The following is a 27,822-nucleotide window of genomic DNA, read 5'->3' on the forward strand; positions in this document are numbered from 1 at the left end:
TGGTTTGGGGCAGGTCAAAAGTAAAAGCTCTTACTTTTGTGAAATCTAAGCTTGGTACTAAGTTGTAGGGGTGGAAATAAGAAACTTTTACCTTTGCTAGAAGGGAGGTAATGATTGAAGTAGTAGCTAATGCAATCCCTATTTTCCCTATGTCATGCTTTAAATTTTCTAAGAAAGTATGCATAGAGTTGGATAGCATGATTTCAAAATTTTGGTGGGGCCAAAAAGGGAAAGAGGGAAGGATACATTAGAGGGCTTGGAGGTTGATGTGTTAGTATAAGGGGGATGGAGGGATGGGATTTAGAGACTTTGCATTGTTTAATAAAGCTCTCCTTGCTAAATTTGCTTGGAGACTTTTTCAGAATCCAAATGAGCCTTGGTGTAGGATTCTAAAAGGATTATATTTTCCAAAGTGTGATTTCATGCAGGCCAAGAAAGAAAGTAAGACTTCTTGGGGTTAGTTGAGTATTTTGGAAGGGAGGGAGCTGATTGAAGGGGATCTGTGTTGGAAGATAGGTGATGGGGATAGGGTGAGTTTATTTGAAGGAAAATGGTTGCCTTTTGTTAAGAACTTATGTTTGGATGTAAGAGTTTTGGATGATAGTATGAAGAAATTGAAGGTGAAGGATATTATTAGTGACGATAGATGGGATTTTGGAGGATTTGAAAAATGGCTAATTGAGGATAACAAAGAGTTAATCAGATTTGAGATATTGACTGTGATTGTTGATGAGGATAGGTTAGTTTGGTTAAGAAGTAAAGATGGAGTTTATTTCTTTAAAATAGGTCATAAAGTGGCTAAGGAAGGGGCATAAAATCTATCACAAGGATCCTAGTGTCTCTTACAATGTTTCAAAGAATTTATGGAATGAAATTTGGGGTATTAAGATGCTTCCAAAGGTTGTTCATGTTGTTTAGAGGGATATTAATAGGGTATGGCAACAAATGAGGCTTTGCATAAGTGAAAATGTTTAGTGAATTTAAGCTATAAAATTTATGGGGCTCAGGAGGAAACTATTGAACATATATATTTTTTTACCTTTTATCTATCAAGTTTAGTGTTAGAAAGGTGAGTAATTTTTGTAGATTATTGGAAAACCTAATTTTTGATAGATTTAAAGGAGATGAGTATGTTGTGGCATTATTTGCAATAATTTGCTGGATGATTTGAAAGGATAGATGCGTGTTCAGTTTTGAATGTACTACGTTAAATCTAAAGGCTTGTTTGGTAAGAGTTGTAGACCTAGTAAATGAGTTTTAGGATAGTTTAGAGAAGAAGAAAAAGGTAGTATCGATTAAATCAATTATTGTGAGGGATTTAAGATGGAGGGGTTAGAGGTGGGTGTTGTTAAGATTAATTTTGATAGTGCCTATTGTGTTGATAGCAATTCTATTGCTATTGGTCTGATTGGAATGGATAGTGAAGGGCTGCTCATGGGGTGTGTAGGGTGCAAGTTGGCTCTGCATTTATGGCTAAATACTTAGCTTATTTAGAGGCTTTAAGGGTAAGGGATATTTTTAGTGATGAGGATTGTATTATTGAATTCTATTGTCAGGATCTAATTCGAAGGCTGAAGGGGTATTTGTTTAGGGATATGAGTAGCAAGGTGTTGATGTTTACTTGAAGTGTTTGTAACTATTAGAGTTTGATGGCAATTGTTCTGTATCTTTGGTGTATTGCTAAGGCAATCAAGTTGCAAATCATATAGTAGCTAAGGTAATAAGGGGTATAGTACTATAACATTCTGGAAATTTAACCTTAAATTAGCTGAGTAATTGAGGATAACTAAGTAAATTATGTAGTGTATGGTTATAAAGAGGTAATTGATGTTTTAGGTTGTTATTTCAATCTTAGGATTGAGTTTGGGGTGAAGTCGGGCCACTCGAATGTTAAAAAGTGAAAAAAAAAGGGAAATGACTCTATGCAACATGTTGCGACGTATGAGCCACTAGAAGGCAAGAGTCCCTTCTTTGTACCACGTGTCATGGCTCGTGGTACATGCATTGCAACACACGGTTGTGTTTCAAAAGAAATAAGAACGCAAAGCTGACAAAAACAGAAGAGAAGCAAAAGAGGAACTAAGGAGCTCATGGAAACCTTTATTGGGGCTTAGGATTTGGAGGCATTAGAAGTATTTTGAAACTTTCAAGCACTGAAGGAAAGACTCTTAAGCTCTTTTCCTCTCTTCCTCTTGCATTTTCTTGAATTTAAAAGTTAGGTTTTAGCTGAGGAAAATGATTTTCAGTCTATAGAGATTATGAGTTCGAATCCATTGACTTAAATAGAGTTAATATAAGTTAATTATTTAAACTTAACATTTATGGCTTTATGCATTTTTAAGAGTTAGGAGCCATGAATACATGAAATCCCACCATTAATGAGGTTGTTAGTGTAATATGAAGCCACTTATGGCTAGTTGGGAGTTTAATGAGGTTAATGTAAGTTAAAGGAAGCTAATAAACTCTATGAATACCTTTATATATAAGGAAATTGAATAGAGAAAGTGTTGAAGTGTAGAGATAGATATTGAAAATTATTCAAAAAAGGATACTGATGGCTTATATTGTGATTAAATATAGAGTGATTATATTTGGCATCATTCAAGCCTCGTTAAAGCTTTGAAAGTGAGTAATTAGGGGGTAAACCTTTGATCTCTCAAAGGTTTAAGATAATCAAAGGAATTTCTTATTATGTTTTTGTGTATTAATTAATTTATTGATTTAAATGTTATAATTGAAGTGTATAAAATTATTTGAAATGTAAGTGTGACGTAAAATATTCAAAAAAATCAAATATCATGATTTTATGGAGTTTTATGAATGTTTATAAGTAGAGTTTAATGATGTGAATGTATCAGTAGAGTTCAACGAAATGTGTGTAAAAGAAGAGTTCAATGATTTTGTAAATTATGGAGTTCTATGAATATTATAAATGGAGTTCAATCATGCAATATATTATGGAGTTCAATGATGTGTTGCTATGTGTTTGTGAGTTGAACATATATAGTGTGAGTACAATAAGAATGTTGAGTATGCTTGTGTGATGATTACTTACATGACAAGAGGAATTGTATTTTTATGCATTGCATGATCATAAAGAGGTGAAAGATCACCTAGGAAAAGAAATAGTGAGTTGGAAATTCACGTGGTAAGGCTTCTATTATAGCTTGATGGTTTACTTGGATAAAATTATTGTTATTGTTCCACTTATTTAATGAGAGACTATCCTAGTTATTCTATGAGGGACTCAAACCTAACTAATTTTCTCTTGTTCAACAAGGAGGCTAGTTTAAGGAGAATGACACCCTACAATGTGAAATTTGAGAAAACCATGACCCATAAGTGAGTTAGGCAACCTTAGCTGGGTAGCCCTTCACTCGTAAATGACTAGGGTAGTCTTATATTATAAACGATCACAATATGCTATAGCTCATGATTTTGTGTCAGAGGCATAAGAAAGATATAAGAGAGGTGTGATAATGCATATTGTGATAAAAGGCCACATGGTTATATGTATTATGACTCTCGTGATGAAAACATGTGATTAGTATTGTAACATTGTGAAAATGAGCTATTGTGTTGTCACTTCATGATTACATACTCATAATGATATAAAATGTTAATGAGTTCTTGAACATGTTAAATTAACGTGTGTATGACAATGATTGCCACTTGTATTTAGATTAATTGACATGCATTAATATAAGTTGGTTAGTAAGTGACTATACTCACCCCTTTCTCTTCAACATTACATAAGCTAGCTCACCAAGACAAGATCGAGGGAGACTGATTGAGGCTTAGGATTTTCATCCTTAAATTGTAGACCTCTTTTATTTTAAGTATTATGTGTATAATTATTGATGATGTTGCCAGCTAGGAGTTTTCATGTGAGCTTACTTGCACTATGTGTTGATTACTATTAAATTGTATATTTTGGGCTCTAGGGTGTATATGTATTGATTGTGAAATTTAAAACAAGGCTAAAATACTAGTACAAATAAAGGTTGAGTATTACATGTGATTGATGATGTTTAATGAATGCTTTATGCTATTAAGGCTCCCCCTTTTATTTTTGTGATTTAAGAGTGGAGCATTGAAAATGTTATATATGTTATTTGTGAAGATGTGGTATATTGCATAGGTTTGTTATGGTCTATTGAGTGTGGTCTAAGGTGTAAATTAGGCTTATGGCACTTGAAATGTGAAATTGGGCACCCAAGTTGTGTAATAAGATTGAAAAGGAGTGAATTTTGAAATAGGTGTCTAACTTTTGATTAAAAAATGTTATTATTGTGAAATCAATGTCATTACTTAGAGTTAGGAGAAAGCTCTCTATAAACATTTAGATTGCCTCAATCGGATGTTGGATAGAAAAATGAGATGTGTCATAAGTTCGCCCTTGTTATTGTAAAAAATGTGCAATGCACCACGGCATATGGCCATGAATTTATCTTGAATCGGGATCTTTTGGCTCAACTTTATCCCAGTTTTGCTGAGGGAGCAACCCCTTTTTTCACCTTGAATTGGTCAAAATATGCGGAATTTCTTACTTTTCGTCAAGGATTAGATCCACAAAAATAAACATGTCATGGCACATGTTTGCTTTTTTGCATTGTTTTTTTGTTTTCAACTATTATGCAAATGCTTCAACCTTTTTTGGATTTCTATGCTTTCGTATACTATTTACAATTTGATTTGGACTTGTAAAAAATGTTTTGACATATTGAAAAAACTTTAAAAACTTGAGATCTTATTTCATAAATTTTACAAGCTTGGCAATTCTATTTGGATTAATATATTGATCACTTAGATTTTTGGATTTAATTGAAGATTAGTAAAGAAAACCTTACAACTTTTTACCAAATTTTATAGGTACTGCACGGATGGCTTTAAGCCACCATCCTTTTTGGTTCCCATTTTATTACAGGACTGTTGTGGCAGAAAGATGGAAGTTGAGAAGAAAAAGGGCATTGGTTAAAATTTGTTGCTGTTTGCTTTGCTGCTATTGTTTGATGTAACATCTTGAATTTCTTAATCCTATGATTAGCTGTTAATAAGGGGTAAAGTGGTAATTAGTATGGGATTAGAGATTTGGATGATTACTTGATAGTTTGACTCATTAGGATATTATATAAACAGATATGAGTGAAAGGATCACATTTTAAGTCAAAGCAAATGTGTATGGTGAGGATTTTCCTCATTGTGCCACGCGCCACAACAGATGCTGCCTGCACCGCAGCACATACACTAAAAAATGACCCTATAAGTTGTGAAATTGGGATGAATTTTAAAGAGAGAAATTAGAAAATACACAAAAAGAGAGGAGAGGAAGTTGTGGTGTGCTAGGGTAAGAGATTTTAGAGCATTAGAAGCCACTTTTAATTAGTAATTTATGCTACATATAACTCTTACCTTCTATTCTACCTAAATTTCGCTAAATATGAGTTATAGAGAAATTGCATTGGTGAAATTTGAAGGGTTTGATTCTTATCCAATAGTAATAAAAAGATTCTCGGGAGTTAAATTAGAGCTTTGCAACTGGTTTAGAGCTTAATGATAGAGCTCTGAACTAGGCTCAATTTGGCCCTAATTCATTGAGATTTTAGGGTAAAAATCATGTTTGGATAAAATGAGACTAGTTGAGGTAATGTAAAGTAGTAATCGAGTAGTAATAGATCTGGAACACATAAGTAAAAAAGAATAGATGACTAAATATAGCCATAAGTAGTAATTATGTGCTTTTGGTCAAATTAGACCAATTGACTAAATTATGTCATTTGTGTTTAGATTGGCTTATTGTGCGTGTAAGTTGAGAGAGGAAGCTTGTGACAAGTTGTAGTGGTAGTTTAGACCCATGAGTAACATTTCTAGTGATAGAAGGGTTGAGATAACCGAATAACTTTCTCTATTTAGCTATCTATTATAACTATGTATGAGTATGCTATTTATTGCATGAAATTGTTTAAAACTAATCATGTTTTATTTCCTTGTGTGAATGTTGCATAAAAATAGCTTTTGATCAAATAAATGAGTAAGAAATACGATTTCATACTTTACATAAATATATGATATGCATTGAGGATATATGTATGAATGTGGAACCTATAATTGGTTTGAAAAACATGATCATAAGGGTGAGAGTTCACTCATGTAGAGTTGTGGTAATAAAACCATATGGCATATTCTCCTTAGTGCCCAACGAGGTGCAGTATTAGAGAATTATACCTCCTTAATGCCTTTTAAGGTACGACAGTGTTAAAGATGATCTCCTTAATGCCTACTGAGATGCAGTGTTAGAGATTTGGACTCCTTAATGTCTATATGATATGGTGTTGAAGTCAATGACACTCCATTATGTGTATTGGGAAAAATCATGGTTTGAAAGTACAATAGAACACCTTGGCTGGGTGATTCTACTACTGAAGGTGAGCTCAAGGCTAATAAGAGTGTATATTGGTCTAAGGCAATCCAATGGTTTTGAGTTGGGGTGATTTGAAAGTTTGAATAGTAAAGATCATGTTGATGTTAGAAACGTGGTGAAGAGCAGTGAAAGTGGTGAAATATGCTATGCTGATGAAATTTGAAATGAAATATGTGATATATGTTATGTTTAATGATATATTATGCTATGCTTTCATATAGTTGCATGGGATAGTTAGCAATAGTGAGTTATTCTATTATTGAGATTTTTATCTCACCCCTGTGGTTACATTTTTATAGGACAGAGCAGTGATCAGGACAAGAAAAAAGAGTCTGATCTGACATAATGGTGCCATGGTCATGTGGAAGCTCTAAGTTTGTATAATGAACTAAATTATTGTAGATATTGTATAAATGAGTTGCCATAGGAGATTGCATGCTTGTTTGAGTTGTGTTTGGATAAAATTGTAGAGATTTGTGGTGATAATGGTGAATCTTAGCCTATGTGTAAAATTATGATAAAATGAGTAATTTAGGGCTAAGATTGAGCTGTGATTATGTTATGACTGTGTATATATGTAAATGTGTGGTGAAAAAGGCCACGTGGGCCAATTTGTGTTAAGTGATAAAATTTTGTAAAATGTGGAAAAAAAGGCTATTGAATAGCCAGATTTTGATATATGTGTATATATGTGATGAAATGTGATTATTAAGGTGTGTTAGGTTTTTTTGGACTTGGTTTAAGGCCTTGTATGGTTTAATGAGACAAATAGATCGTTTGAGTACTTAGGTGGATAAAATTATTTGAAAAAGTGACTTTTCACACTTGAGTATCCAAATTTTGATCAGACCATTAGATCATATTCAAATATCTCATCAGCTAGCTTATTAGTTAAACTTTGTGTGGGTGCTTGAATCACTCTGATCGAATGTCATATGTGAAAACAGTGCATACCGAAAGTTCATTTTTTATACTATCAAATGACAACAACAAATTTAGACTGGCATGCTGCAGCGCATAGTGTCTCATGCCGCAGTATATGACACAGAAGGTCAAGCGTGTGGCTTTGTGCCACATGTCATAGCCCATTTATTGCATGCCGCGGTGCATGGCCCATATTCCAACCTAATTCTAAAGCTTTCATAGCATGTAATAGTTTATATGAATGCATGTGACTTGTTTTCACTGTATAATTCTCTAACGTGTTGTGATTTTGATAATTTTGTAAAATGAGTCTTGAACCCAAGCTTTTTAAACAATGTATTTGATTATTATGGTGATTTAAGTATGATGATTTAGTTAACCCTTCTTAATATCGAGTGGATATTGGGAAAGGTTACATTTTGTGTTAATTGCTTATAGGTAATATTTTAGGGTTATGTTTTATTGCTTTATTTTCTTTACAGGTTGTATGGTAGGTTTTACTTGCTTTCTATCTTTTATTTCTGGTATTAGTGAGTTTAATAATTTTTTTATATTAATAAAATGGTTTTGTTTTTACTCACAGAGAGAGAGAGAGAGAGAGAGAGAGAGAGAACCTTCAAGAGATTGGATAATATCCTCTCAATTTGTATGTCCAAAATTTTGTGAATATGAGATAATATTAACAGTTAGTTAAATAATTTTTTTATGATAGGTCACCTAATATAAGAAACAGTACTATACTTAAGTCTTTGAATGATTTCACTACAATGTTAATTGGTAACCCATAAAAATAAAATACTCTTTATTTTATTTTTTGGGTATGACAATTTTATGTCACTTGATTTAATCAACAATTAATATTATCTCAAATTCATGGATCGAGACAACCAATTTTAGAAGATTTTAGAGATGATACATTATTGACAACCAAATGCTAATCTTTTTTTTAAAAAAACAATAAAAGCATATAAGTAATTGAGTATAAAAATTTATTCACATTAAAGAATTAACATAGTAATTAGGGTGTAATATTAGCCTTTAATGGGACTATAGGGTAATTATAGGCAAAATCAAATTCTCAATTTCTCACTTACAAAAAAGCATGACAGAAGGCTTTGTTAAAACTTAGTCATTATCACCATCTAATCCATGTATAATATCTATTTGATATAAACTTATCTCTCATGGTTGCATTTTCTTTTTAAATTAAAGCCAAGGTTAATTATAGTATCTATTTGATATAAGTAGTGGTGTGGATGGTAAAAGGTTCACATGACGGGGCTAAGATAGCCTTATCTTGTGTCTTATTGCGTGTCCTATTGCGAAAAATAATTGAGACTACATTTTTGTTTCATGTCTCATCTCATATAAAAAATCATCCTATCTTATTTGGGATTAGGAGGACTGAAATATCTCATAAAAAACTGTCATGATCAATTTTAAAGACACAATGAGAACCCTATAGGTATGGTTAATTTGTTTTACTGTGTGTATGATTTTTGTTAACACACCTCTAAAATTAATAGGCTTTTTTTCATCAACCAATGTAGCTAATTATAATTATATTTCTCTAAACCTAAACCCAAATTAATAGATGCATAATATTTATTGTAATTATATTATCAATATTCAATGTTATTCTATTCATAATGTATTATGCACATGAGCTATATTTTCATTCCATTCTTGATGAAAAAGAAATACTCTCTTTATTAAAAAATATAAGGCATTTTTTAAGAGACTGAATGTTAAAAAATATAAAATATATATAGTTTTTTAAGGTGTAATCATTGTCTTCTTTTTTTTTAAAAGTACCCCTATTGAATAAATAACCTTATATTCATTTTAGGGTGAAACACTTTATTAAATAGGGATAAATATTAAAGATGGAGTTAGTTTGAAAATAATTATTTACTTCATTGGAGATAAGATTCAGTTAAAAATGTCTTACATTTTTTAATAAATGGAGTAAAAAGCTTTAAGAAAAGAGGGTTGGGTTTAGATTTAGATTAAGGCTAGTTCTTTGTGTCCTCCCACAGAAATATTTATATTTAATGTTTGACAAAATGTAAATGGATTATTTAAATAAGGAAAAAAAGGAAAAGAAAAAGAAAGCTTCTCATCCCAAAAAAAAGAAATGATAAAAAAAATTGGTCAAAAAGACTAGGTTAAAAGGAAAATTATTCTCAAGGACCAAATGTTCTTGAAGGACCAAACTTATTATTTTATTCAAAAAAGAATGAGGAGAGTGGACTAAAATGCCTTTTGTTATTAGGATAAAACAATATAGTAGATTAGAGATGATTTTCAGTGCCCTTACTTCTCCAAACCATCGCCTTCCTTCTTTGCTATTTCATTTCCATTGCTATTGATCACTCTCAAACTTGCCTTCACCATTGTTCATGCCATTACACTTGATCTTCCCTAAACTTTATGCAAAACAACACCTTTGGCCATGCTCCTCTGAAATTCCTAAACCCTAAGCCTGTCAAACTCTCAAGTCCTTCCCTCACATGCACTTACCTTTTATCATTCACTTTCACTGTCAGCGACCCTCGAATCCATCACACCCATGTCTCCACCATCATTCACCTCATTGTTAGCCACCCCTTAAGCCTCCTAGTTCAAGCTGTTCCCTTAATTCCATTCTCCTTTAGATCACTTTTAGAAGTAATCTTATTCATGCTCGTGCATCATTGTCCTCTATTAAGGGACACTCTTGGTATTTTTGGCATTTTTTTCTTTCACAAAAATTAGGTTAAATTGGTGCATGAGCCATTTGTGTTGTTCTTTGGGTTATAGTAATGCTTTGTATTCCTTGTTTAATGAATAACTAAATAACATATTTGCTAACATTCCAAGAAGTATGCATTTCTTAACCTAGAAAATTTTAGATAACTCTTCAAAATATTGCTTCTTTGAGCCACATTTATAAGTTTACGTTTTTGGTTATGTGAAATTTTTATTAATTTCCCATTGCTCATTATATTGACTTTGATTCTACTACTATCAAATGAATAATAGATGTATCAACCAAAGACTATTCCTAATTCAAGTCTAGCTGATAGTAATTCATTAGTTTATGGTTAACATTTAGATTGTGGTGGTAGTACAATATATCCTCTCAATAAAGATAACAATCCCACCAATAACTATAATCTTGGCTTAAAACAACATTTATCCTGGACACATGAGCTACATGAATGTTTTGTTGATGTTGTAGCACAACTTGGTAGGCCAGATTGTGAGTTTTCTTTTTCAATTATTGCTTATTGGGAACTAGTTTCTTCTTCTAGTTCTCTAAACCAAATATATGATATTGTTTTATTTCGTAAAATGTAAACAGTAAGTTATTCAGTGGCTATCAAAACCAATTTGCCTCGCTATGTCAATCATTTTTATTACCTTAGATTTAGTTGAAAGTGATCGAGCACAATCCTTTTCAAAAAGCATGACATTTGTGATTCAATATAAAATTTAAGAAAAATGTTTCATGTCATTGTTTTTTCCTTTATGAATAACCTTTTAGATTGATTTGTCATTTCCATCTGCTATTGTTTGTTTGCATATGTATTGACTTAGATAATACTATTAGCTTTTGGCTAATCATTCTATTTTGGATAAACTCCTCATACCTGAATGTAGCATGGCATGAATTGTAATATCCCAAAATTTAACCCAAAATTAACTAAGTTAAAGGAAAAATGAATAATTTTAGAAAAATATTTAGAGATAAATAATTTTAGTTAGGGGATTATTATTGGGTCAAATTTAAAATAAAATCTTAAGTTATGATTTCTTTTTGAAAATAGAAATAATAATAATAATAATATTATTATTATTATTATATAAAAAATAAAAAAATGTTTAGTGTATATTTAAAAAACATGAGAAATGAAAGAAAGAGAGTGTGCAACCTACACCACTTTGAATTTCACACACCCCCTTCTCTCTGTTTTTTTTTTTCATTTTCTCTTTCCTTTTTCCATTGTTGTCGTGCGTGAATAGAGAGGAGCTAGAAAGAAATAGAGGGTGGGCAAGATAGTGAAGGCAATTTGATTCAAGACCCCATAACAGGATATTTTGAGTGAGGTTTCAAGCTTTTTAAGATTATTTAAGTATTTAAAAAAAAATTTAGCCATCTATCATCTATAATTTTTGATTTTGAGATTATGGAAAGTCTAGAATTTAAAAGGGAGATGAATTTATTATGAATAAATACGGTTATTAAGGATGTTAGTAGTATAATAAATATTTTAAAATATTTTTTATTGATAAAATTTAAATTTGAGGCTTTTGAGTTAAACATTAGACTCCAATGGTTAGATTTTTAGTTAAATCAAAAAATATAAGTTGATTTGTTAATATTTAGATGATTATTTAGAATGAAAAATAGATTATTATGGCTATAGAATAATGATTCTAAGCTTGAGATTAAGTTTTTAATTTTTAGATATTTTTAGATGTGAATTTATGAAATAAAAATAGAAATTTTGATATTACAAAATTGTTTAAAGGGTGATTTTAGTCAAAATTTTAATGAAACTATCGTGAAGGAAGCTATTGAACTAAGTGGATAAGTTCAAATATATGAACTTGAGTTTCAAAATTCAAGAAGCTAAGACTAAAGTTCTAAAAAAATAACTACTTAACTATTGGAATATGAGTAGAAATTATGTTAATAATATTAGTGACACATTGTGATATAATTAATTATAGATTAATTATCATTTGACACCATTCAAGCTTTAGAAAGTATTTATTTTAGAAGTAATATTTGACCTCTCAAAGGTTGAGGTAACTGAAAAAAAATCTATTTTATGCATTTGTGTGTTAATTAATTGTTTGTATTTGTGAAACAAATGAATATATATATATCTTTGTCTCTCTCTCAAAATCTTGAAATTGTTATCTGTAATGCATATGTGGCTTTGTTGAGATCCTATGATTTACAACAAAGTTAATTGTGAAAGAATTTAAATATGATAGCCATATGTGGAGAAAAAGAAATGAATCTGAAAGCTTGCTTTGTAATGTGGAATATTAATATGAATTTATGCTTTCATGAGATAATGCAACATAATTTGAGTAATGAGATTGAAGGTTAATGATAATATACATACTTTTAGTTATAAATTATGAATTATACATGGTGATGAATTATATATGAGCATGTTGAGTTTTCATATGATGCTAGTGTAATTTATATGGTAATATAAAAATTGATGCATGAGGCATGATTGACATATGATAATTTTCTATACTTGCTGAGCATAAAAATTGATAAACATGTGAGATAATTGTGAATTACCTATTTGAAAGTTATTGAAATGCATTTTTCAAGACCATGATCATATGGCAGGAGTTTGGTAAAGGAGCTAGCGGTTGTGTAAAATTTATATGGTACTTAGCTATTAACCGTTAATTCTAAAGGCTATAGCAGCAACTTACCTTGTAAGATACTGTAGCATTATTCCTATTAAGGGACTTAACCCTACTGGCTTACTTGGAGTTTTGGGTAAAGCTAGTCTTAGGTATGACACCCCATTGTGTGTGATTTGAGGAAAACCATGTTCATAAGTAAGTAACCCTAACCCAGTAGCCCTTCACAATATGATTAAGGCCTTAAGTAGTCTCACAATATGAACAATTCCTTTCCGTGGTTGGCCCATGAATTTCATGTTAGAGGAAATAAGAAGGGATATAAGAAAGAGATTGATCATGCATTTCACTATTGTTACACCATTTGAATGATTGATGATTGTGTTTGAGATTACGATTGTAATTGGGAAAATGAGAACAAGTGATAAATATGTGAGAAATGTATATGTAGGCACTCGTGCCAATTTTATATGAACATTAAGTACTTGTGGGCAGTCATGCCAATTCTATACTTGACTTTATTTTTAAGATTATTCATTTGAGTTAGATGTTAATGTGAGTAACATGATTTTGATATGATTGTTTACATGGTTATATTGATGAATTTATTAGCCACTTGTATTTATGATTAACTATCATGCATCCGTATAACTTAGATGTACCTTGAGTGGTTGTACTCATCCCATTCTTTTAACATATTACAAGAGATTGCTTATCTAGGAACAATAAAGGAAAGGAGCATTAGGCCAAATGATAATAATCACTCTTGTAGGCCTTTCTTTTTATTTGGATATGTGTATTCAGTTTATGATATTGTCAATTAAGATAATATTTTTTTATCTACTTGCACTATAGGTTTTATGTTTGGTAAAGGCATATTTTGGACCTTTGGGAATGTGGTTTGGTGCATATGTTTATATTAATAGACCAAAATACCTGTGCAATTGAAAATAGTTATTATATGCATGATGTGAGAACTTAAATAGTGTTATAGTCTCCCTTGTGTTTTTGATATCCAAAATGAGTAATTGATATTAACTATATATGAATGAAAAGAAAAATTCATGCATGAGATGGGCTATTGATAATTAGGTGATAATTATTGTGATAAATGCAATTGAGATCTTAGCCCCCTATTGTCAATTATGGATGGGTTTGAGTAGCCAAGTGTTATGTTGGTAAATATATATATTATATAGAGTAAGGCAAAGAGATGAAATAAGTAAGGAAGTTTTTCTCCTATCTTAAGATATGTTCTTAATACTTAATCAATCACATGCTTCCACATAGGTTTAATTGAATAATATGAGTTCTTGAATTATCTTAAAGATTTGGGATCCCTTTATTTCAAATAGTTTGTGAAAATACATGTTAATGACTTATTTAGGTTAACCTCTTATAAGATAATCTATTTAGGTTAATCTTTAATTAATCATGGTTAATGTAATAATTTAAATCCTAATTTAGGGCAGCTTTACATGAATGACCCACTTGTGATAGTTACTAATTTTCATTTTAGGTAAAATGTTTTAGACACATTAAAATATAAGGTTTTGTCTAAAGATGAGCAAAAATAAATTCAAGTTAAGAAGTTCTTAGAAATTCAACTCATGCATATCATAACTTAAGTAAGTTGTAAGAAAATGATGATCAAGGGATTCCTATGGAAGATTGAATGAAATTATGATTGTATTTTGAAGTATACTTATGCTTATTCCCCTTATTTGTTTTTTTTTTTTTGTATAGGGTAGGATGTAGTTTAATATTGGTATGATACTGTTGTTAACCCCTCATAGTATATTTTTTTTTAATATGGGGTGTCATATGGTCTTTGTTTATCATTTTGATTATACTTGATAAAAAGATAAATCAAACATAATGGAATTAATGTTCTTTCATTTAAATTATCATTGTTTATTCTTACTCTTCAAATTTATTTATTTTTTAGGACAATTTAGTTATCCTCCATCTTACATTGTTGAATCTGCATTTTTTATAGGTTAATATGGTTGGTTATACAATGTATAATATTTAAAAAAGAAAGAATTTATTATGAGTCTTTCCTTATTTATTTTTTGTATAGGGTAGGAGGTAGTTTAACATGGATATAATGTTGTTTTTATCCCTTATGATATATTTTTTGATTTGAGATGCATTATGATTTTTGTTTATCATTTGGTTTGTACTTGGGATAATAACATACCTAAACTGATAGAATTATTGTTATTTCTTTCACATTTTTATTGTTCATAGTCCCCATGGACATTTATTTGTTTTTTTATTAAAAATTTAGTTGTCATTCATGTAAAATTATTTAATTGTCACTTATCAATGCCACAATTACATGTAATATTTTGTGGATTACATATAAATCCACTACATAAAGAGTATGCCACTATCAGTGCTCCTTAATTATATGAAAATGACAACTGATTACATATAAATCAATATGGAAAAAAATTCGCTAGCATGCCTGAGGAATAATTTACTTGAAATTTCTATCAGATTACATGTAAATCAAATACAAAGAGAGCTTGCCCTTGTTAGTACCCCAAAATTACATGAAAATTAATACAAATTATATATACATCAATATGTTAAGAAACTCGTAAGCATGATTGAAGAATGATTTACATGTAATCTCTAGTGAATTACATGTAAATCAAATACACAAAAAGCACACCCTTATCATTACCTTATAATTACATAAAAAAAACTACGAATTACATCTAAAGCAGTATGTGAAGAAATTCACAAGCATGATTGAAGAATGATTTACATATAATCTCTAGTGAATTACATGTAAATCAAACATATAGAATGAACACCCTTATCATTGCCCTAGAATTACATGAAAATGACTATGAATTACATGTTTATCAATATGTGAAGAACTTGTGAACATAACTGAGGAATGATTTATATGTATCTCTAACAGATTACATGTAAATCAAACATATAGAAAGCATGCCCTTGTCAACGTCCTAGAATTACATGTTCTACATATTACATGTAAATCTCATTGCTACAACACAAGTCATAACTCTTGCACACTAAACTAAAAGCCTTGCACCTTAAGTCATAACACGTGACCCCAAGGCAAAAACCTTACACCTTAAGCATCTCTCTTATACTCAATTCAAGACCCTTGCACCCAAGTCAGAAGCCTTGTACTCTAGGCCATAACATGTGCACCCTAAACCAAACTCCTTGCACCTAAGTTATAACCCTTACACCCAAACCAAACCCCTTGCACCCTAAGTCATAACCCTTGTACCCAAGCCATACCCCTTACACCTTAAACTAAAAATCTTACACCCAAGCTAGAACCTTTACATCTTAAGTCAAAATCCTTGTATCTTTTGATTGTTGAGTTTACATGTAATCAAGGGGTGTTAATTTTTTTTTGTTGACAACCCTTCACCTGTCGGGAGGAAGGGTTAGAGCTTCAACGACCGAATTTTTCACCTTTTTAAAAAAATTAATTAACATAAAAGGGCATTTCAATTGTTTATTTAAATTATTTAATAAATAAAATATTGACCTTGGACCTTCAAATATATTTGGTCCCTAAGTTTAAATTTGCTTCTTACTAGGTCCTTTTTGACTAATTTTCCCAAAAATTAATTCACACAAGTTTTTTTTAGTTTTCTTCAATTTTAAATTAAATTTCTATAATTTATTTTATTTTAATCAAATCCTTATACTTTAATTGATTAAATATATTATTCTTTGATATTTACAATTATTAATGAATATTAAATTTTTAAAAATAAAATAATTTTAAAATTTATAGAAAATTTGATTTAATATTTATTGAAAAAAAATTGATATATAAGAGTTACTTAAAAAAAGCCTAATTATATAAATTTTAAATTATAAAAATTATATAATATTTTAATAAACAAATAGAATTTATCAATTTTATTTTATAAAAGAGAAAATTAATAAATTTTAATAACTAGGGATTGACATGTCTAGTCGATCAAACTATAAGAACTTAATAAAAATAAAATAAATTATAAGAACCTAATTAAAAATCATGTAAAATTATAAAAACTTGCTCTCTCTTGTTCTTATTATAAAATATTTTCAATCATTTTATGAAAAAAATTAATTTTTTTAATGCCATAAAAAATTATACTCCCTTCATTTAAAAATATAAGGTATTTTTTAAAGATTTGAATGTTAAAAAATGTAAAGCATTTTTAGTCTTTAGAGTATAATCATTGCCTTTTTTTCAAAAATACCCTTATTGATAGTAATTTTATACTTATTATAGGGTGTTTAATAAGAATAAATATAAAAAGATAAGGTCAGTTTAAAAGTAGGTAACTACTTTATTAGGAGTGAGATTCGATTAAAAATGCCTTATATTTATAAACGGAGTATGTATTTTTATTTTTATTCTTAATATTAAATTATAATATAATTACATTAAATACCTTTACATTAATCGGAAAAGAGTAAAATTAAAAAAATAATTTAAATATTATAAAATATCATATATTTTAAATTAAAAATTATTTTGAAAAAGTGTCCTATTTAAAAGGACTATAAATTAATATTCCAAAGGGAAAAAAAAAATAGAAAGTAGGGTCAAAACGCTGGATTTGCCTGCGTTGAAGACGGGACCCACGAAAACCCAGAATTTCCCAGCTCTCAAATTGCCAAGGAGGTTGATACCGATTCGGATCCATCTTCAGGAGCGAGGAAAGCAGTGGAGTGCGCGAGGTAGGTTTTTTTTTTTTTTTTTTTGTAGTATATCGAATCTTCTTTGTGCCTAATCCAAGCATTGACTATTCTCTGACTCTCTTCACATCTTCGATCAATCAAAGAGGTAAAGAGGGTCTGAGCTTTGAAAATTCTCGAGAGATGGTCAATTTAAGTGCACGGAGGATGAAGGGGAAAGAGTAGCATTTTTCGAACTAAAGAAACATTCAATTGGGTAATGGGTTCCGACTCTTTCACTGGCTCTGTGTTTGATGCAATCTTGGGATGTTTTTGGAGTGATCCACAGGTAGCGTGGAGTAATAGTGATTTTGTCTCAGTCTTATGCGTAGTTAGCTTTTGTGTTTTGAAATGTACATATGGTTCTAGTCCTGTTCGAGATTGTTAGTTGACAATAGTTGCGCAAAGCTTTTGGCCATTGCTCTCTGGTTGCCAACCTGATTTCTGTATCTTAGATTCCCGAGTTCTGTTTGAATTTGGAATGTGTATTGTGTAGCAAAGATCAGTCATTACTTTCCTGATTGTACGCATGCATGGGTGATGGTTCAGAAAGTAAATAAAGAAAAAGAGTCTGTTTTCTACCCCCTGCTGCTCTCGGTTGTATAGATTGAGGGCGTTGTAAGAGGCGAGCTCGTTATTATGATTTGGTGGCTGGGGAGCGGTTTCTTCTTTTCTTTTTATTTTGTTAGTTGTGCTTCCCATCAGATAGTTTTTCTATTTTCTATTTGGAAGAAGAAAAGAATGTTGAATTTTGTCTGAATTGGGTTAACTTTCACTAGTTGTGGAGTTCTCTTTTTGATTGATATTGGATTATATCTTGGCCTACTATGATTATCTGTTTTTTGCGTGAAAATTGATCAGAAATATGTTGTTATTTCAACCATGATGTCTTGCTCCTAATATTAAACGTCTGTGATCAAATCCTCTTAATACAGAGCTCACTGTGTTTCGATTAATATGAAGCCTGGGTTCATTTCCCCCCCCCCCTAACAAATCTTGGTTGAAACTCTTGTAACTGCTTATCTCTCGAAATTTGACAACAAATGGTGGGTCAAAGCTTTTCTAATATGTCTTTGTTTGGTAACAATGTTTCAGTCTAAAATTGTGGTTTTCACTATGATTTGCAGTTCAGTTGGGTTGGGTTGGGTTGAGAATTGGGATTCTGCAGAAACTCTTGTTCTGTCCCATGTCTGTTAGCATGATTTAATCCTGCTCTTGGTCTATATTATGTGTTAGAATTGTTCATCTAAGTTGAGCTTCATATCACAGGTGGTACCCAGGATTTTCTTGGGAAATTTTTGAGTGTCGTAGCTCATAAAATAACAATATCAGTCCACCTGTTTCCCTTCCTTCAATTAGGCATCAACAACGGCGGCCATGATTTCACGAAGGTTAGGTTCTAGGCTGCTAAAACCATCTCATTCTTTGTCTATGTTTTCTTCTAATCTGGTCTTCGCAAAGCTGCATAATCCGATCTCTAAGTCTGAGCCTTTTTCCCTCTTCAATCCCCAATGCTATTCCACTTTTACTTTGGCTCAGTCTACACAATTAACGCCTTCAGACATGATTGTGAAACCCAGAACATTTTGGGCATCAAGTTCTACTTTAATATCCCAAAATTTTTGTAAAAACCCTGGCTTCAATGACCAGAAGATGTTTGGCCAGAAACCTAGAAATTTAGATCTTAGTATTCTGAGATCTTTCTCACTCTCCAATGTGAATTCCCGAGACCCTTTTATTATACAGTCGTCAGTGACAAGACCCAGATCTTTCTCTACTGAAAAATCATCTTCAGAATCTGAGAAACATCAAGACCCTAACGCATATCCTAGTCAAAACCCCAACTTCAAGCACCAGGAAATTGAGGGTCCTACTGTTGAACGGGATCTTTCAGCTCTGGCTGAAGAAACTCGAGATGTCCTAGAGAAGATGATGAGGAACATGTATAGCTTAAGCAAGGCAATGGCTTTTCTGGGTCTGGTTCAGCTTGGATTAGGAGCTTGGATCACATATATCAAGGGGTCGTCTTCAATCACGGAGGTTTCTCTACAAAGCTTTCTGGCATTTGCATTTCCATTCTCGCTGGCTTTCTTGCTGCGTCAATCTCTGAAGCCAATGTACTTCTTTAAGAAGAAGGAGGCTGAAGGAAGGCTACAGGTTCTCACTCTGACGCTTCAGGTCGCCAAGCAATTGAATCTTCTCTTTGTGAGAACTCGTGGGGTTTCTATTATTTGTATTTCTGGCTTGTCCGCTGGAGTATTTTATCTTGTCCTCTCCAGATGACTCAAGTCAAGAATTAAGAATTTTAAACCAACCATGTTTGTGGATTTTGATTGCTGTTGAACTTCGGTTGACTTCATCGTCAGAACAGTAAACATTGCGTAGCTTTGACAAGGCAAGCTGAGTGTGTTTACCGATTTAAATAAGGAGGCTGGTTTAAGTGTTTTTTTATCTCATCATTGTTTTGGTTCTGAAAAAGAGATAGTTATATGAATATCAATGCACAAGTTATCAGTTGAAAGAAGTTTGAGCTGAAAAATGTAGAGAAATTGGTGAAGCTTCGAGTCGGAGGAAGGATACTGACTACTACAAAATATGACGGGTTTTTGTACTGGAGCTAATATTATACACATCTCATATATATATATATATATATATATATAATATTAATAATAATAACAACGATTAATAGTTGGCAAAAAAACAATGATTAATAAACAAATGTATTTTTTATTTTATTTTAACATGACAAATGATTTAAATTAATCATTTCAATTTCTTCTCTGATTCAAAAACAAAAAAAAAAATCCAATTTAAGCCCTTGATTTTCGGGAAAAATAAGGAAGAAGAATGGTTAGATGCTAAAGAAAAGCACAACTGAAGCTAGAGCATTTTGAAAAGAACTGATGCCCAACCAGATAGGCTCATACATCATTAAAATAATAATCTAGTTATGTCCAACTCAACCTCAACTTTTAACCTCTTTTTCCTAGTCCACTGCAACATCTCTTGCAGAATGTATACAAAATGAGAGAATTGCATGATATACAGCCGAACATACAAGGACCTACCATATCCACAAACTTCAATTCGCCTATAGTGGTGCTAGCGCAAGTTAACTTAAAACTAACGAGATCCCCACTGTTTCCAAGTACATTCTTCCTACCTTCACCCGACCAAAATCCAGATTTCTCATACCAAAACAAACAAAGACATCAAATTCTACCTACTTTCCAACAAAAGAGATCTCTGGATTATTGTAAGGTCCTTCCCCATTTACAGAAGAATGATATTTCAAAAATTAATCCAGTAATGCCCTTAAGTCCTCCTTTTATTTTGCGAACAGAGTGCCACGCTGATGCAATCATGAGCTCTAATTATTGTAAGAACCAATTCGCGAGGTATGCCTCAGCTGCCTTCCGTGTTAGTTTCTGTTCTGATCCAATAATTAGACCAGGCAAGTTCTTCAGTTCCTTTGTTTTTTCCCCCTTCTCTTTTCCCTCCTTTTTGTTGATCAACATATGGAAACCCACTCTGTGATGCCATGAGCCTTCCCATGATTTTGAGAACCAAAGGTGGTACCAAAAGCTGCCTTAGGTTTTTGTTTCTGCTCTGACATAGGTGAGACTACGGGAAAAGGGCACAGAAGCGCCGCTAGCATTTAAAGAAGCACCATGGCCAGGAGCACCCTGAGCATCCCTCTTCCACTGCAAGCTCCTGGCTCCAGGTTTAATTGGGGGCCAGGGAGTAAAGGCCGGAGCACCTCTTGGGAAGGGAACTCTGGAAAACCCAGAAGGAGGAAATGGAGAACCCCTCATCACACGTGGCCACGTCATGGTTGGAACAGATTCTACATGTGCCGCACATTTCTTCACCACCTACAAAATGAAAATAATTGATGACTTCTCGTTTCACTAACCATGTCTATTAGCAAGATATTAAAAACATGCACAACATGCAACATTGTCCCAGGGCATGGGAGTCATCTTACCCTGCCAAAATCTAGCAAACATTGCATGGAGATGCGATGAAAAATATATACTTCAATCGATCCAAAATATAAGTCCTTTTCTTTTTCTCCAAGCTTTTTGTGGTCCAAAGTATAAGTCCTATTTGGTAATATGTAGGTTATTAAAGCTATTTTCCGAAGCTATCCTCGTAGGTAATTAAATGTGAGAGAATGAATTTATATTATCGGAATCATGCAGTCTAATTTTAATAAGGGTAATAGTGGTTACTTTTAACCACCATGGTCCATATGAAGTCAGTTAAATAGGACTTACATTTTGGACTAGAAGACTATCATCTTTTATCTGTTTTACATGGAAAGTAGTCGTGAAGTCTAGAGCAAAATTTCCAGAGAATACTCTCATAGAGATTATAAAAATATGATTTCCCGGATGCACCATCTATTCTCGTGTCATATCTACCTTCAGAATGCGTGACATAAAAGAAGTTCCATCCAGAGATAATGCATTATCAGCAGCCTCTTTTCTCATGAATTCCACATAAGCTGACCTGCTCAAGAAATGCAATCAGTAGAGAGTTGCCCAAATAAAAAATGGACAACCAAAGAGCAAGATCAAAATCAGAGACATCCTACCCTTTTGGTTGGCCAGTTGCTGCTTCTGTAAGTATAATGACTTTTAGCACTTCCCCAAACCTACTAAAATGACGAGACAAGCTATCTTTGGTGGCAGCAAAATGCACCTGAGACAGTCAAAACCACGTAAATTCAGAAAATCAACAGATTCTGCATATCCCTGGAGCCTGCCCTCCCAACCCAGAAGTCCTTAAAAAATAAAAAATAAAACGAAAAAGAGCCATTACATTGCTAACAAAAATAGTTCTGGCATCAGCATCATCTAAAGGACGACCAGCAGCATTTGAACCTGGGTATTCAAAATAGGAACCTTTAGGTAGATGAGAAGTGATTCAAAGTCTAGAATAGTGACTGAAAAATGAAACGGAAACGGAAATGGCAAAAGAAAAAGGTGTAGAATATATGTGCAGTAAGCAACTGTTGACATGTTTCTCTTGGTGGCAGGAAGAAATTCCATGAAAGAGAATCTAGAACTAACCAGAAGTAGATAATTGGATCTTCTTAGACTCTTTCTGAATATCAGCACCTTGGTTTCCCTATCAAATGGCATAAGATTAATGAAGATAAACCATAACTGAACTCGTGTTCATTATAATTATCTAACATAAAGTGTCTTAAGTGATTATGCATATTTGGCCAGTTAAAAAAAAAAAAAAAAAACTAGTATATGCTTATACCAGTAACTCACATTTCCATTAGTCGTGTTCAAGGGTTTGGCATTCCCCTTCAACAGTTGCTGGCCAGATCTGGGAGCTCCTGTTTCACTATCTACTTTTCTGTGACCACCAGCTTCTGCGAACTCTCTTGATTCCTGATATTGCTGTGGTTTCCAAGTATTTACATTAACAGATATATTCATAATTTTATTGGAAGCATTAGGTGCAGCAGCAGCTCGCTCCTGGCTTCTATTCCTTTTTAGGAGCATGGTATCATCTGCATTTTTAACTGCACCGTACTGAGCCATCAGCGACTCCTCACTTCTGCAACCACTAGAGAAGCCAATCTGAGAAGCACCAGTCATTTGATGACCCATGGCATTGACATCACCATGAAGTTCATTATCAGAGGTAGAATCAGAAAGAAAATCACCATCATGGTCCAACAGAGTCACATTCGCAGCGTACTGCCCAATGGAGTCAGATCCTTGAAGATATGATTGGTCTTGCTCCTGACTTGTGTAATTATCTCCAAGTTGTTTGTCACCATCCAATGGATTCATACCACGACCAAGTCGGTCAAATACACTTCTTGATGATTTGATTTCAATCACATCTTCGGCAGCTTCTGCTGCAGCATTAATCACAGTAGCCATGGGATTTTGCACCCTTGAAACAGACTGTTTCAGCAGCGGATGTTTGACCAAAGAGGAATTTCCAGAGGGAGTAGAAACCACAGAACGAAGACGCTTCAATGAGGGCTCCACTGTCATGCCCAAATTAGATGGCCCAGATGTTGCCACTGCATCTCGCACTGCAAACTGGAGTAGCCGTCGAGGAGCATTCATAGTTGCTTTTGAAACATCCTTCTATTGATTTCTTATGTTAGAAGTTTGAAAGCAAAAATCATCAATAGCCACTACTAACTCACTAAAACACAAAAGTAATAAAGGAGAGGAAACGAGGAGCAACAAGAAAACTAACAATGTAATTTTATTTGCTTTAGAAGTGAATTAGATTCTCATACTAACATATCATGGAAGTTTGAAAGAGTCACTTAAAAATGAATCTATAGAATTCCTCTTTAAAATTTTTAAGTATACAAGCAATATGAAGCGTCACATGAACAAATATGCCATTTACATCAAGCTGAACAAGGGGGGGGGGGAAGCAGCCACTATTGCAGTATCCCTCTAGCTGTATGAAAATATCACTTATGTTCCCCCCTTGAACAAAACTATCAATAAACACCATAGAAATTTGTCCTTGAGCATATATCATATAATCAATAGATCTTATAGGAGTTCAAACCTTTGTTTTCAGCTGCCCATCAGGCCAGCCCCTTTTCTTCCTAACTGGAGATGGAGATCGTGACCTTGGACTGTGATTTACTTTTGATCGGGCCTTTTCCTTCAAATGAGCATTGTCAACCTCAGAGCTCTGAGATGGTTCAGTTTCTTCCCTTGCTACTCCTTTCCAATCTTTGTTATGCTGACTTATTGACGACTTATGAGACTTTCCTCTTTCTGATTGTGAATCGAAATGCTGAGAAACATTATTTCCCACATGGACCTCTGATGAGAGCTTTCTCTTGGGAGCTTCCTCTCGCAATTCTTTAGGTTGTACATACAAATCTAAATGCACAGCCAGATGATCCCACAGCCTAACGAGGGGGGCATAGCAATATGATTATAATACAATTAAGTGTGTATGTATGATAATACTAGCAATTAGCTTTACCCATTAAAGAGGGATAAAAAGAAATTACCATGATACAAAAGAATCACTGTCATCCCCCAAAAATACATCCAACCCACTCTTTGCTTCTTCTTTGCACCGACCATTCCTCAACAACACAATGACATATTCCTACATGGCATAGGTTGAGATTCATTTTATGTTTGCAGTGAGCAATGTAAATATGGAAAAATTCATGTCCATCATATAATAGAAACAGCACAAAACTAAATTGTGTCATTAAAATCAATCTAAATATGGAAAAATTAAAATACACAATATGCCCTCCGTCAGATTAATTGTGCTGCTCAGTAACTAACAGGAGGCTAATGGCTAAAAGATAGCTATAAAAATGAATGAACATCAGATACGAATAGAAACAGAGACACGTGAAGAATTTATTCAACTAATTTCAATGACAGATATACCTACATTTAGATGGTACAAAATGTGTTTCAACAAAAAAAAAAAATCATTTAGCATAAGATTTAAATGCTATAATCTTAGATTTCAACCATCAATAAATTTTCTCAACTGAACCACATCAATAGACTTCTTAACATTCCAATGCTTCGTCCAATTCCCACGTAAATAACAGTTTGCCTTCACCTAACTATTGATATGTTCTAATATGATCCATATACTACCAGAAAGAAGGACAGGAAAAATTTAAGGGGGCACATATTTCTCATCAACCAACATGTACATAATCTAAAAACAATTGTAAAGAACAATAACTATACAATATCTGTCCCTTGCCCAAAAAGATTCACAGATGATCAGGGCAAGGCATGGTGTGTTCTACAAGTAGAAGAGTTTATAATATTTTCCAGTCTTTACATAATTTATCACCATAACCAAAAAAAGTTTATTAATATAGCTCGATCAAACAAAAATCTAATTCTTATTGCACCAAAATTAGTGACTCACGGCCCTTTCTTTTGAGGGGCTTAGAGTCTTAGATATGGAGCTAAAATACTTAAGCTTATATACTTAAAATACATTTTACCAATCAAATTAGAACATATTTTTTTATCCCTGTTTTTCCCGACAACTAACTCTTGTTATTAACATTTTGATTTTTTTTTTTTTTGTAATTTTAAACTCCACTTGTTCAAATTTGATTTGAAAAAACATATTAAGCATATAAAATAAGTGCTTAAATTATATCCCATATTGAAATGCCCTTCAAGTGTCAAAAGGCATCCACGTCAACTTATATTAACAAATTCCACAATGCGACTTTTTTATCTTAAAAATGTAAGAGTTTGAACTGAAAGAGAAAATCTGAAGATGTGGAATAGCTTACAAGGCGTAAAACTCTAAATAATAGGTTTACAACCCAATCCTATTCAAGTTAGTCAAAAGCAAAAGTCACCCTCATGGTGTTAGACCTATTAAACACCTTAGGCAAGAAGCACTAGAAAGATGCACACCTAAGTGGATCAAAGAGCTAAAGTAAGAAGGATATGATTTAAAAAAAAGTAGATAAACGTAATTTGAAATAATATTTTACAAATAAATTCTGAAAAAATATGGCATATGGAATGACACTTCTATTTAATGGTTTGTTCAAAGAGCCCTGAAAAACTAATATCTTAAACATCTTAATATTTAAAAGTTAGAATCACTATATTATCCTGTTATGAAAGGCCAGTCTGAGGTATTCAGGTTGTGTTTCATAGTTTTTGGAATTGGCTGCGCACACCTTTAATAAGAATAAGGATCAAAATGCCAGCACTTGTTGGCACCTCAGTGAAAGCAGCGCCTATCAAATGGTGCATGGCACGTCACTTCACCCTTAGGAGCTAAGGTGAGCAGTGAGCACCTTTAACTACAATCCTGCTAAATAGACATTTTACAGAAGCTTATTTTGCACGAGACAGAGCACAAGCAAAAAAATTTGCTAGCTCAGAGTTTGAGTAGGCAATAACTTTATCAAGTTTCATGTCCCTAAGTTCATGGAGAGCATTTCATTACAAGAGACCACAAATAAAATCATAACCAGATGAGTTCCTTCCTTTCTGCCCCTAATATAAACTAGAAGAGCCGTAAGGAAATCATAATGACCAACTCATGGTTTGGCTGTAAAATGACCAGTAACCCATAATCCTATTTCCAACTTGAAAATTCTAATCATACTTTACATTTTTCTAGATCTATCACTACACAATGTGCGAATAGTTTAATTTGTAGGATTTTTTTACTATTTCAGTCATCTGGTCAAAATTTACTAGAATTTTCCTCCTCCAAGTACCTCTCCCTCACCTCACAATATATGGAATGATAAGAAAAAAACTACTACACATCAGATATTAATCAAGTGGAAGAATTAATTTCTAATAATCAAGTGGAAGAATTAATTTCTAATTTCTTCAAAAAACCGTAATGGTGATAGGTAGGTGAAGTTTCTCTCCTTGTTTATCCAAATGCATGAATTGAGACCTCCAAAAGGGTCCACACTTGGACATACAATATTACAATGGCATTCCCCAACTGGCATAGAAATCAGAGCAGTACAAATTAAATACAGGAGCAGAAGCCTAATCATTGTTCCAAAAACCAATCAACAACGCATGTCATATCAATGCCAGAACAGGAAAGTGTGCCAATGATCATCCCAGACTGATAGAAACCCATTCCTACACAGAACACATAAGCATATACACTAAGCTCGTACCGCAAGAGTTTCGTCAGTGTATTCGCCCATGAACTCCTTCAGCTTATCTATCACTCTTTCCTTCAGCGTCTCCACTCCATCAGCCGAGAAATTTGCATTGAAGGCCCGATCATCGACCCGATCAGAGCTACCCATTTTTTACGCGAGAACGCAGAAATAAAACCCTAATAGAGCGTGCCTACCAAAAAACAAAATCTATCAAAATTGCGACGGCCTCAGAACCCTGACTAAATTGAGGTGATGTCAAAATCCTCTAACGCAGTAATGGAAATTCCTGCCGGAAGAGAAGGAAGACCATGGAAGAATGACTTTCCAGTAGCGATGAAGGATTTTCGGCATTGATTGGAAAACCCAGCGAGTTTTAGGCCTTCCTGAGAAGGGAGGGGGGAATGAGAGAATCTGCGAGATAGAGAGGAACCTGAGATTGATATAGTCGGTTACTCCACCCTATCACTGTACCATCAGCCCCATGTCCATGGCATGAATTGCCGTTTAGAAACACGTAATCGCTAGGGAAGGAACAGATTAACGCCCCTGAAAATTTAATAATAATAATAATAATAATTCTATTAATTTTGAATTTGTGATGTCTTGGGATCTAAGATTAACATTTAAAAAAAATATTAAAAAGTCTCCTATATGGATTTAAATTTAAATGAGCCTGTTGGCCAAAAAAAATTAAATGAGT

At 32.8% G+C, this 27,822-nt stretch overlaps 2 protein-coding genes across 5 annotated transcripts; one reads left to right on the forward strand and one right to left on the reverse strand.

The window, feature by feature from the left end:
• Positions 1 to 17,351: 17,351 nt before the first annotated feature.
• Positions 17,352 to 19,909, forward strand: LOC129313139 (uncharacterized). Of its 3 annotated transcripts, none has more exons than XM_054956083.1 (3): positions 17,444 to 17,461; positions 17,566 to 17,675; positions 18,728 to 19,909. In XM_054956083.1, the coding sequence occupies exon 3, from the start codon at positions 18,836 to 18,838 to the stop codon at positions 19,739 to 19,741; it is 906 nt and encodes a 301-aa protein (XP_054812058.1). In that variant the 5' UTR covers positions 17,444 to 17,461; positions 17,566 to 17,675; positions 18,728 to 18,835; the 3' UTR covers positions 19,742 to 19,909. The 3 variants fall into 3 exon arrangements, with proteins under 3 accessions (XP_054812057.1, XP_054812058.1, XP_054812059.1); XM_054956084.1 differs by having other exon boundaries at positions 17,446 to 17,461; positions 17,566 to 17,747; XM_054956082.1 differs by lacking the exon at positions 17,566 to 17,675 and having other exon boundaries at positions 17,352 to 17,461.
• A 440-nt stretch (positions 19,910 to 20,349) lies between these two features.
• LOC129313138 (uncharacterized) lies at positions 20,350 to 27,618 on the reverse strand. 2 transcript variants are annotated; one of them, XM_054956080.1, is made up of 9 exons: positions 27,135 to 27,618; positions 24,486 to 24,586; positions 24,029 to 24,380; positions 22,750 to 23,586; positions 22,540 to 22,597; positions 22,289 to 22,371; positions 22,062 to 22,168; positions 21,889 to 21,976; positions 20,350 to 21,336 (listed from the first exon to the last, which is right to left on the reverse strand). In XM_054956080.1, exons 1-9 carry the CDS (start codon positions 27,267 to 27,269, stop codon positions 21,052 to 21,054), a joined length of 2,046 nt encoding a protein of 681 aa, XP_054812055.1. In that variant the 5' UTR covers positions 27,270 to 27,618; the 3' UTR covers positions 20,350 to 21,051. The 2 variants fall into 2 exon arrangements, with proteins under 2 accessions (XP_054812055.1, XP_054812056.1); XM_054956081.1 differs by having other exon boundaries at positions 22,289 to 22,350; positions 27,135 to 27,617.
• Positions 27,619 to 27,822: the final 204 nt, after the last annotated feature.

This window comes from Prosopis cineraria, unplaced genomic scaffold (assembly GCF_029017545.1).
Source record: "Prosopis cineraria cultivar Desert tree isolate PC_DT_omini unplaced genomic scaffold, ASM2901754v1 PC6, whole genome shotgun sequence".
NCBI classification, from domain to species: domain Eukaryota; kingdom Viridiplantae; phylum Streptophyta; class Magnoliopsida; order Fabales; family Fabaceae; genus Prosopis; species Prosopis cineraria.

Bases quoted from the DNA above. Each gene is read 5' to 3' on its own strand.
- LOC129313139 (XM_054956082.1), top strand. From the start codon at position 18,836: ATGATTTCACGAAGGTTAGGTTCTAGGCTGCTAAAACCATCTCATTCT.
- LOC129313138 (XM_054956080.1), bottom strand. From the start codon at position 27,269: ATGGGTAGCTCTGATCGGGTCGATGATCGGGCCTTCAATGCAAATTTC. The intron at 24,381-24,485 runs GTAATTTCTTTT...CCCCCTCGTTAG, and splicing joins AGTGATTCTTTTGTATCATG to GCTGTGGGATCATCTGGCTG. The intron at 21,337-21,888 runs GTAGATATGACA...TTCATTTTGTAG, and splicing joins TTATGTCACGCATTCTGAAG to GTGGTGAAGAAATGTGCGGC.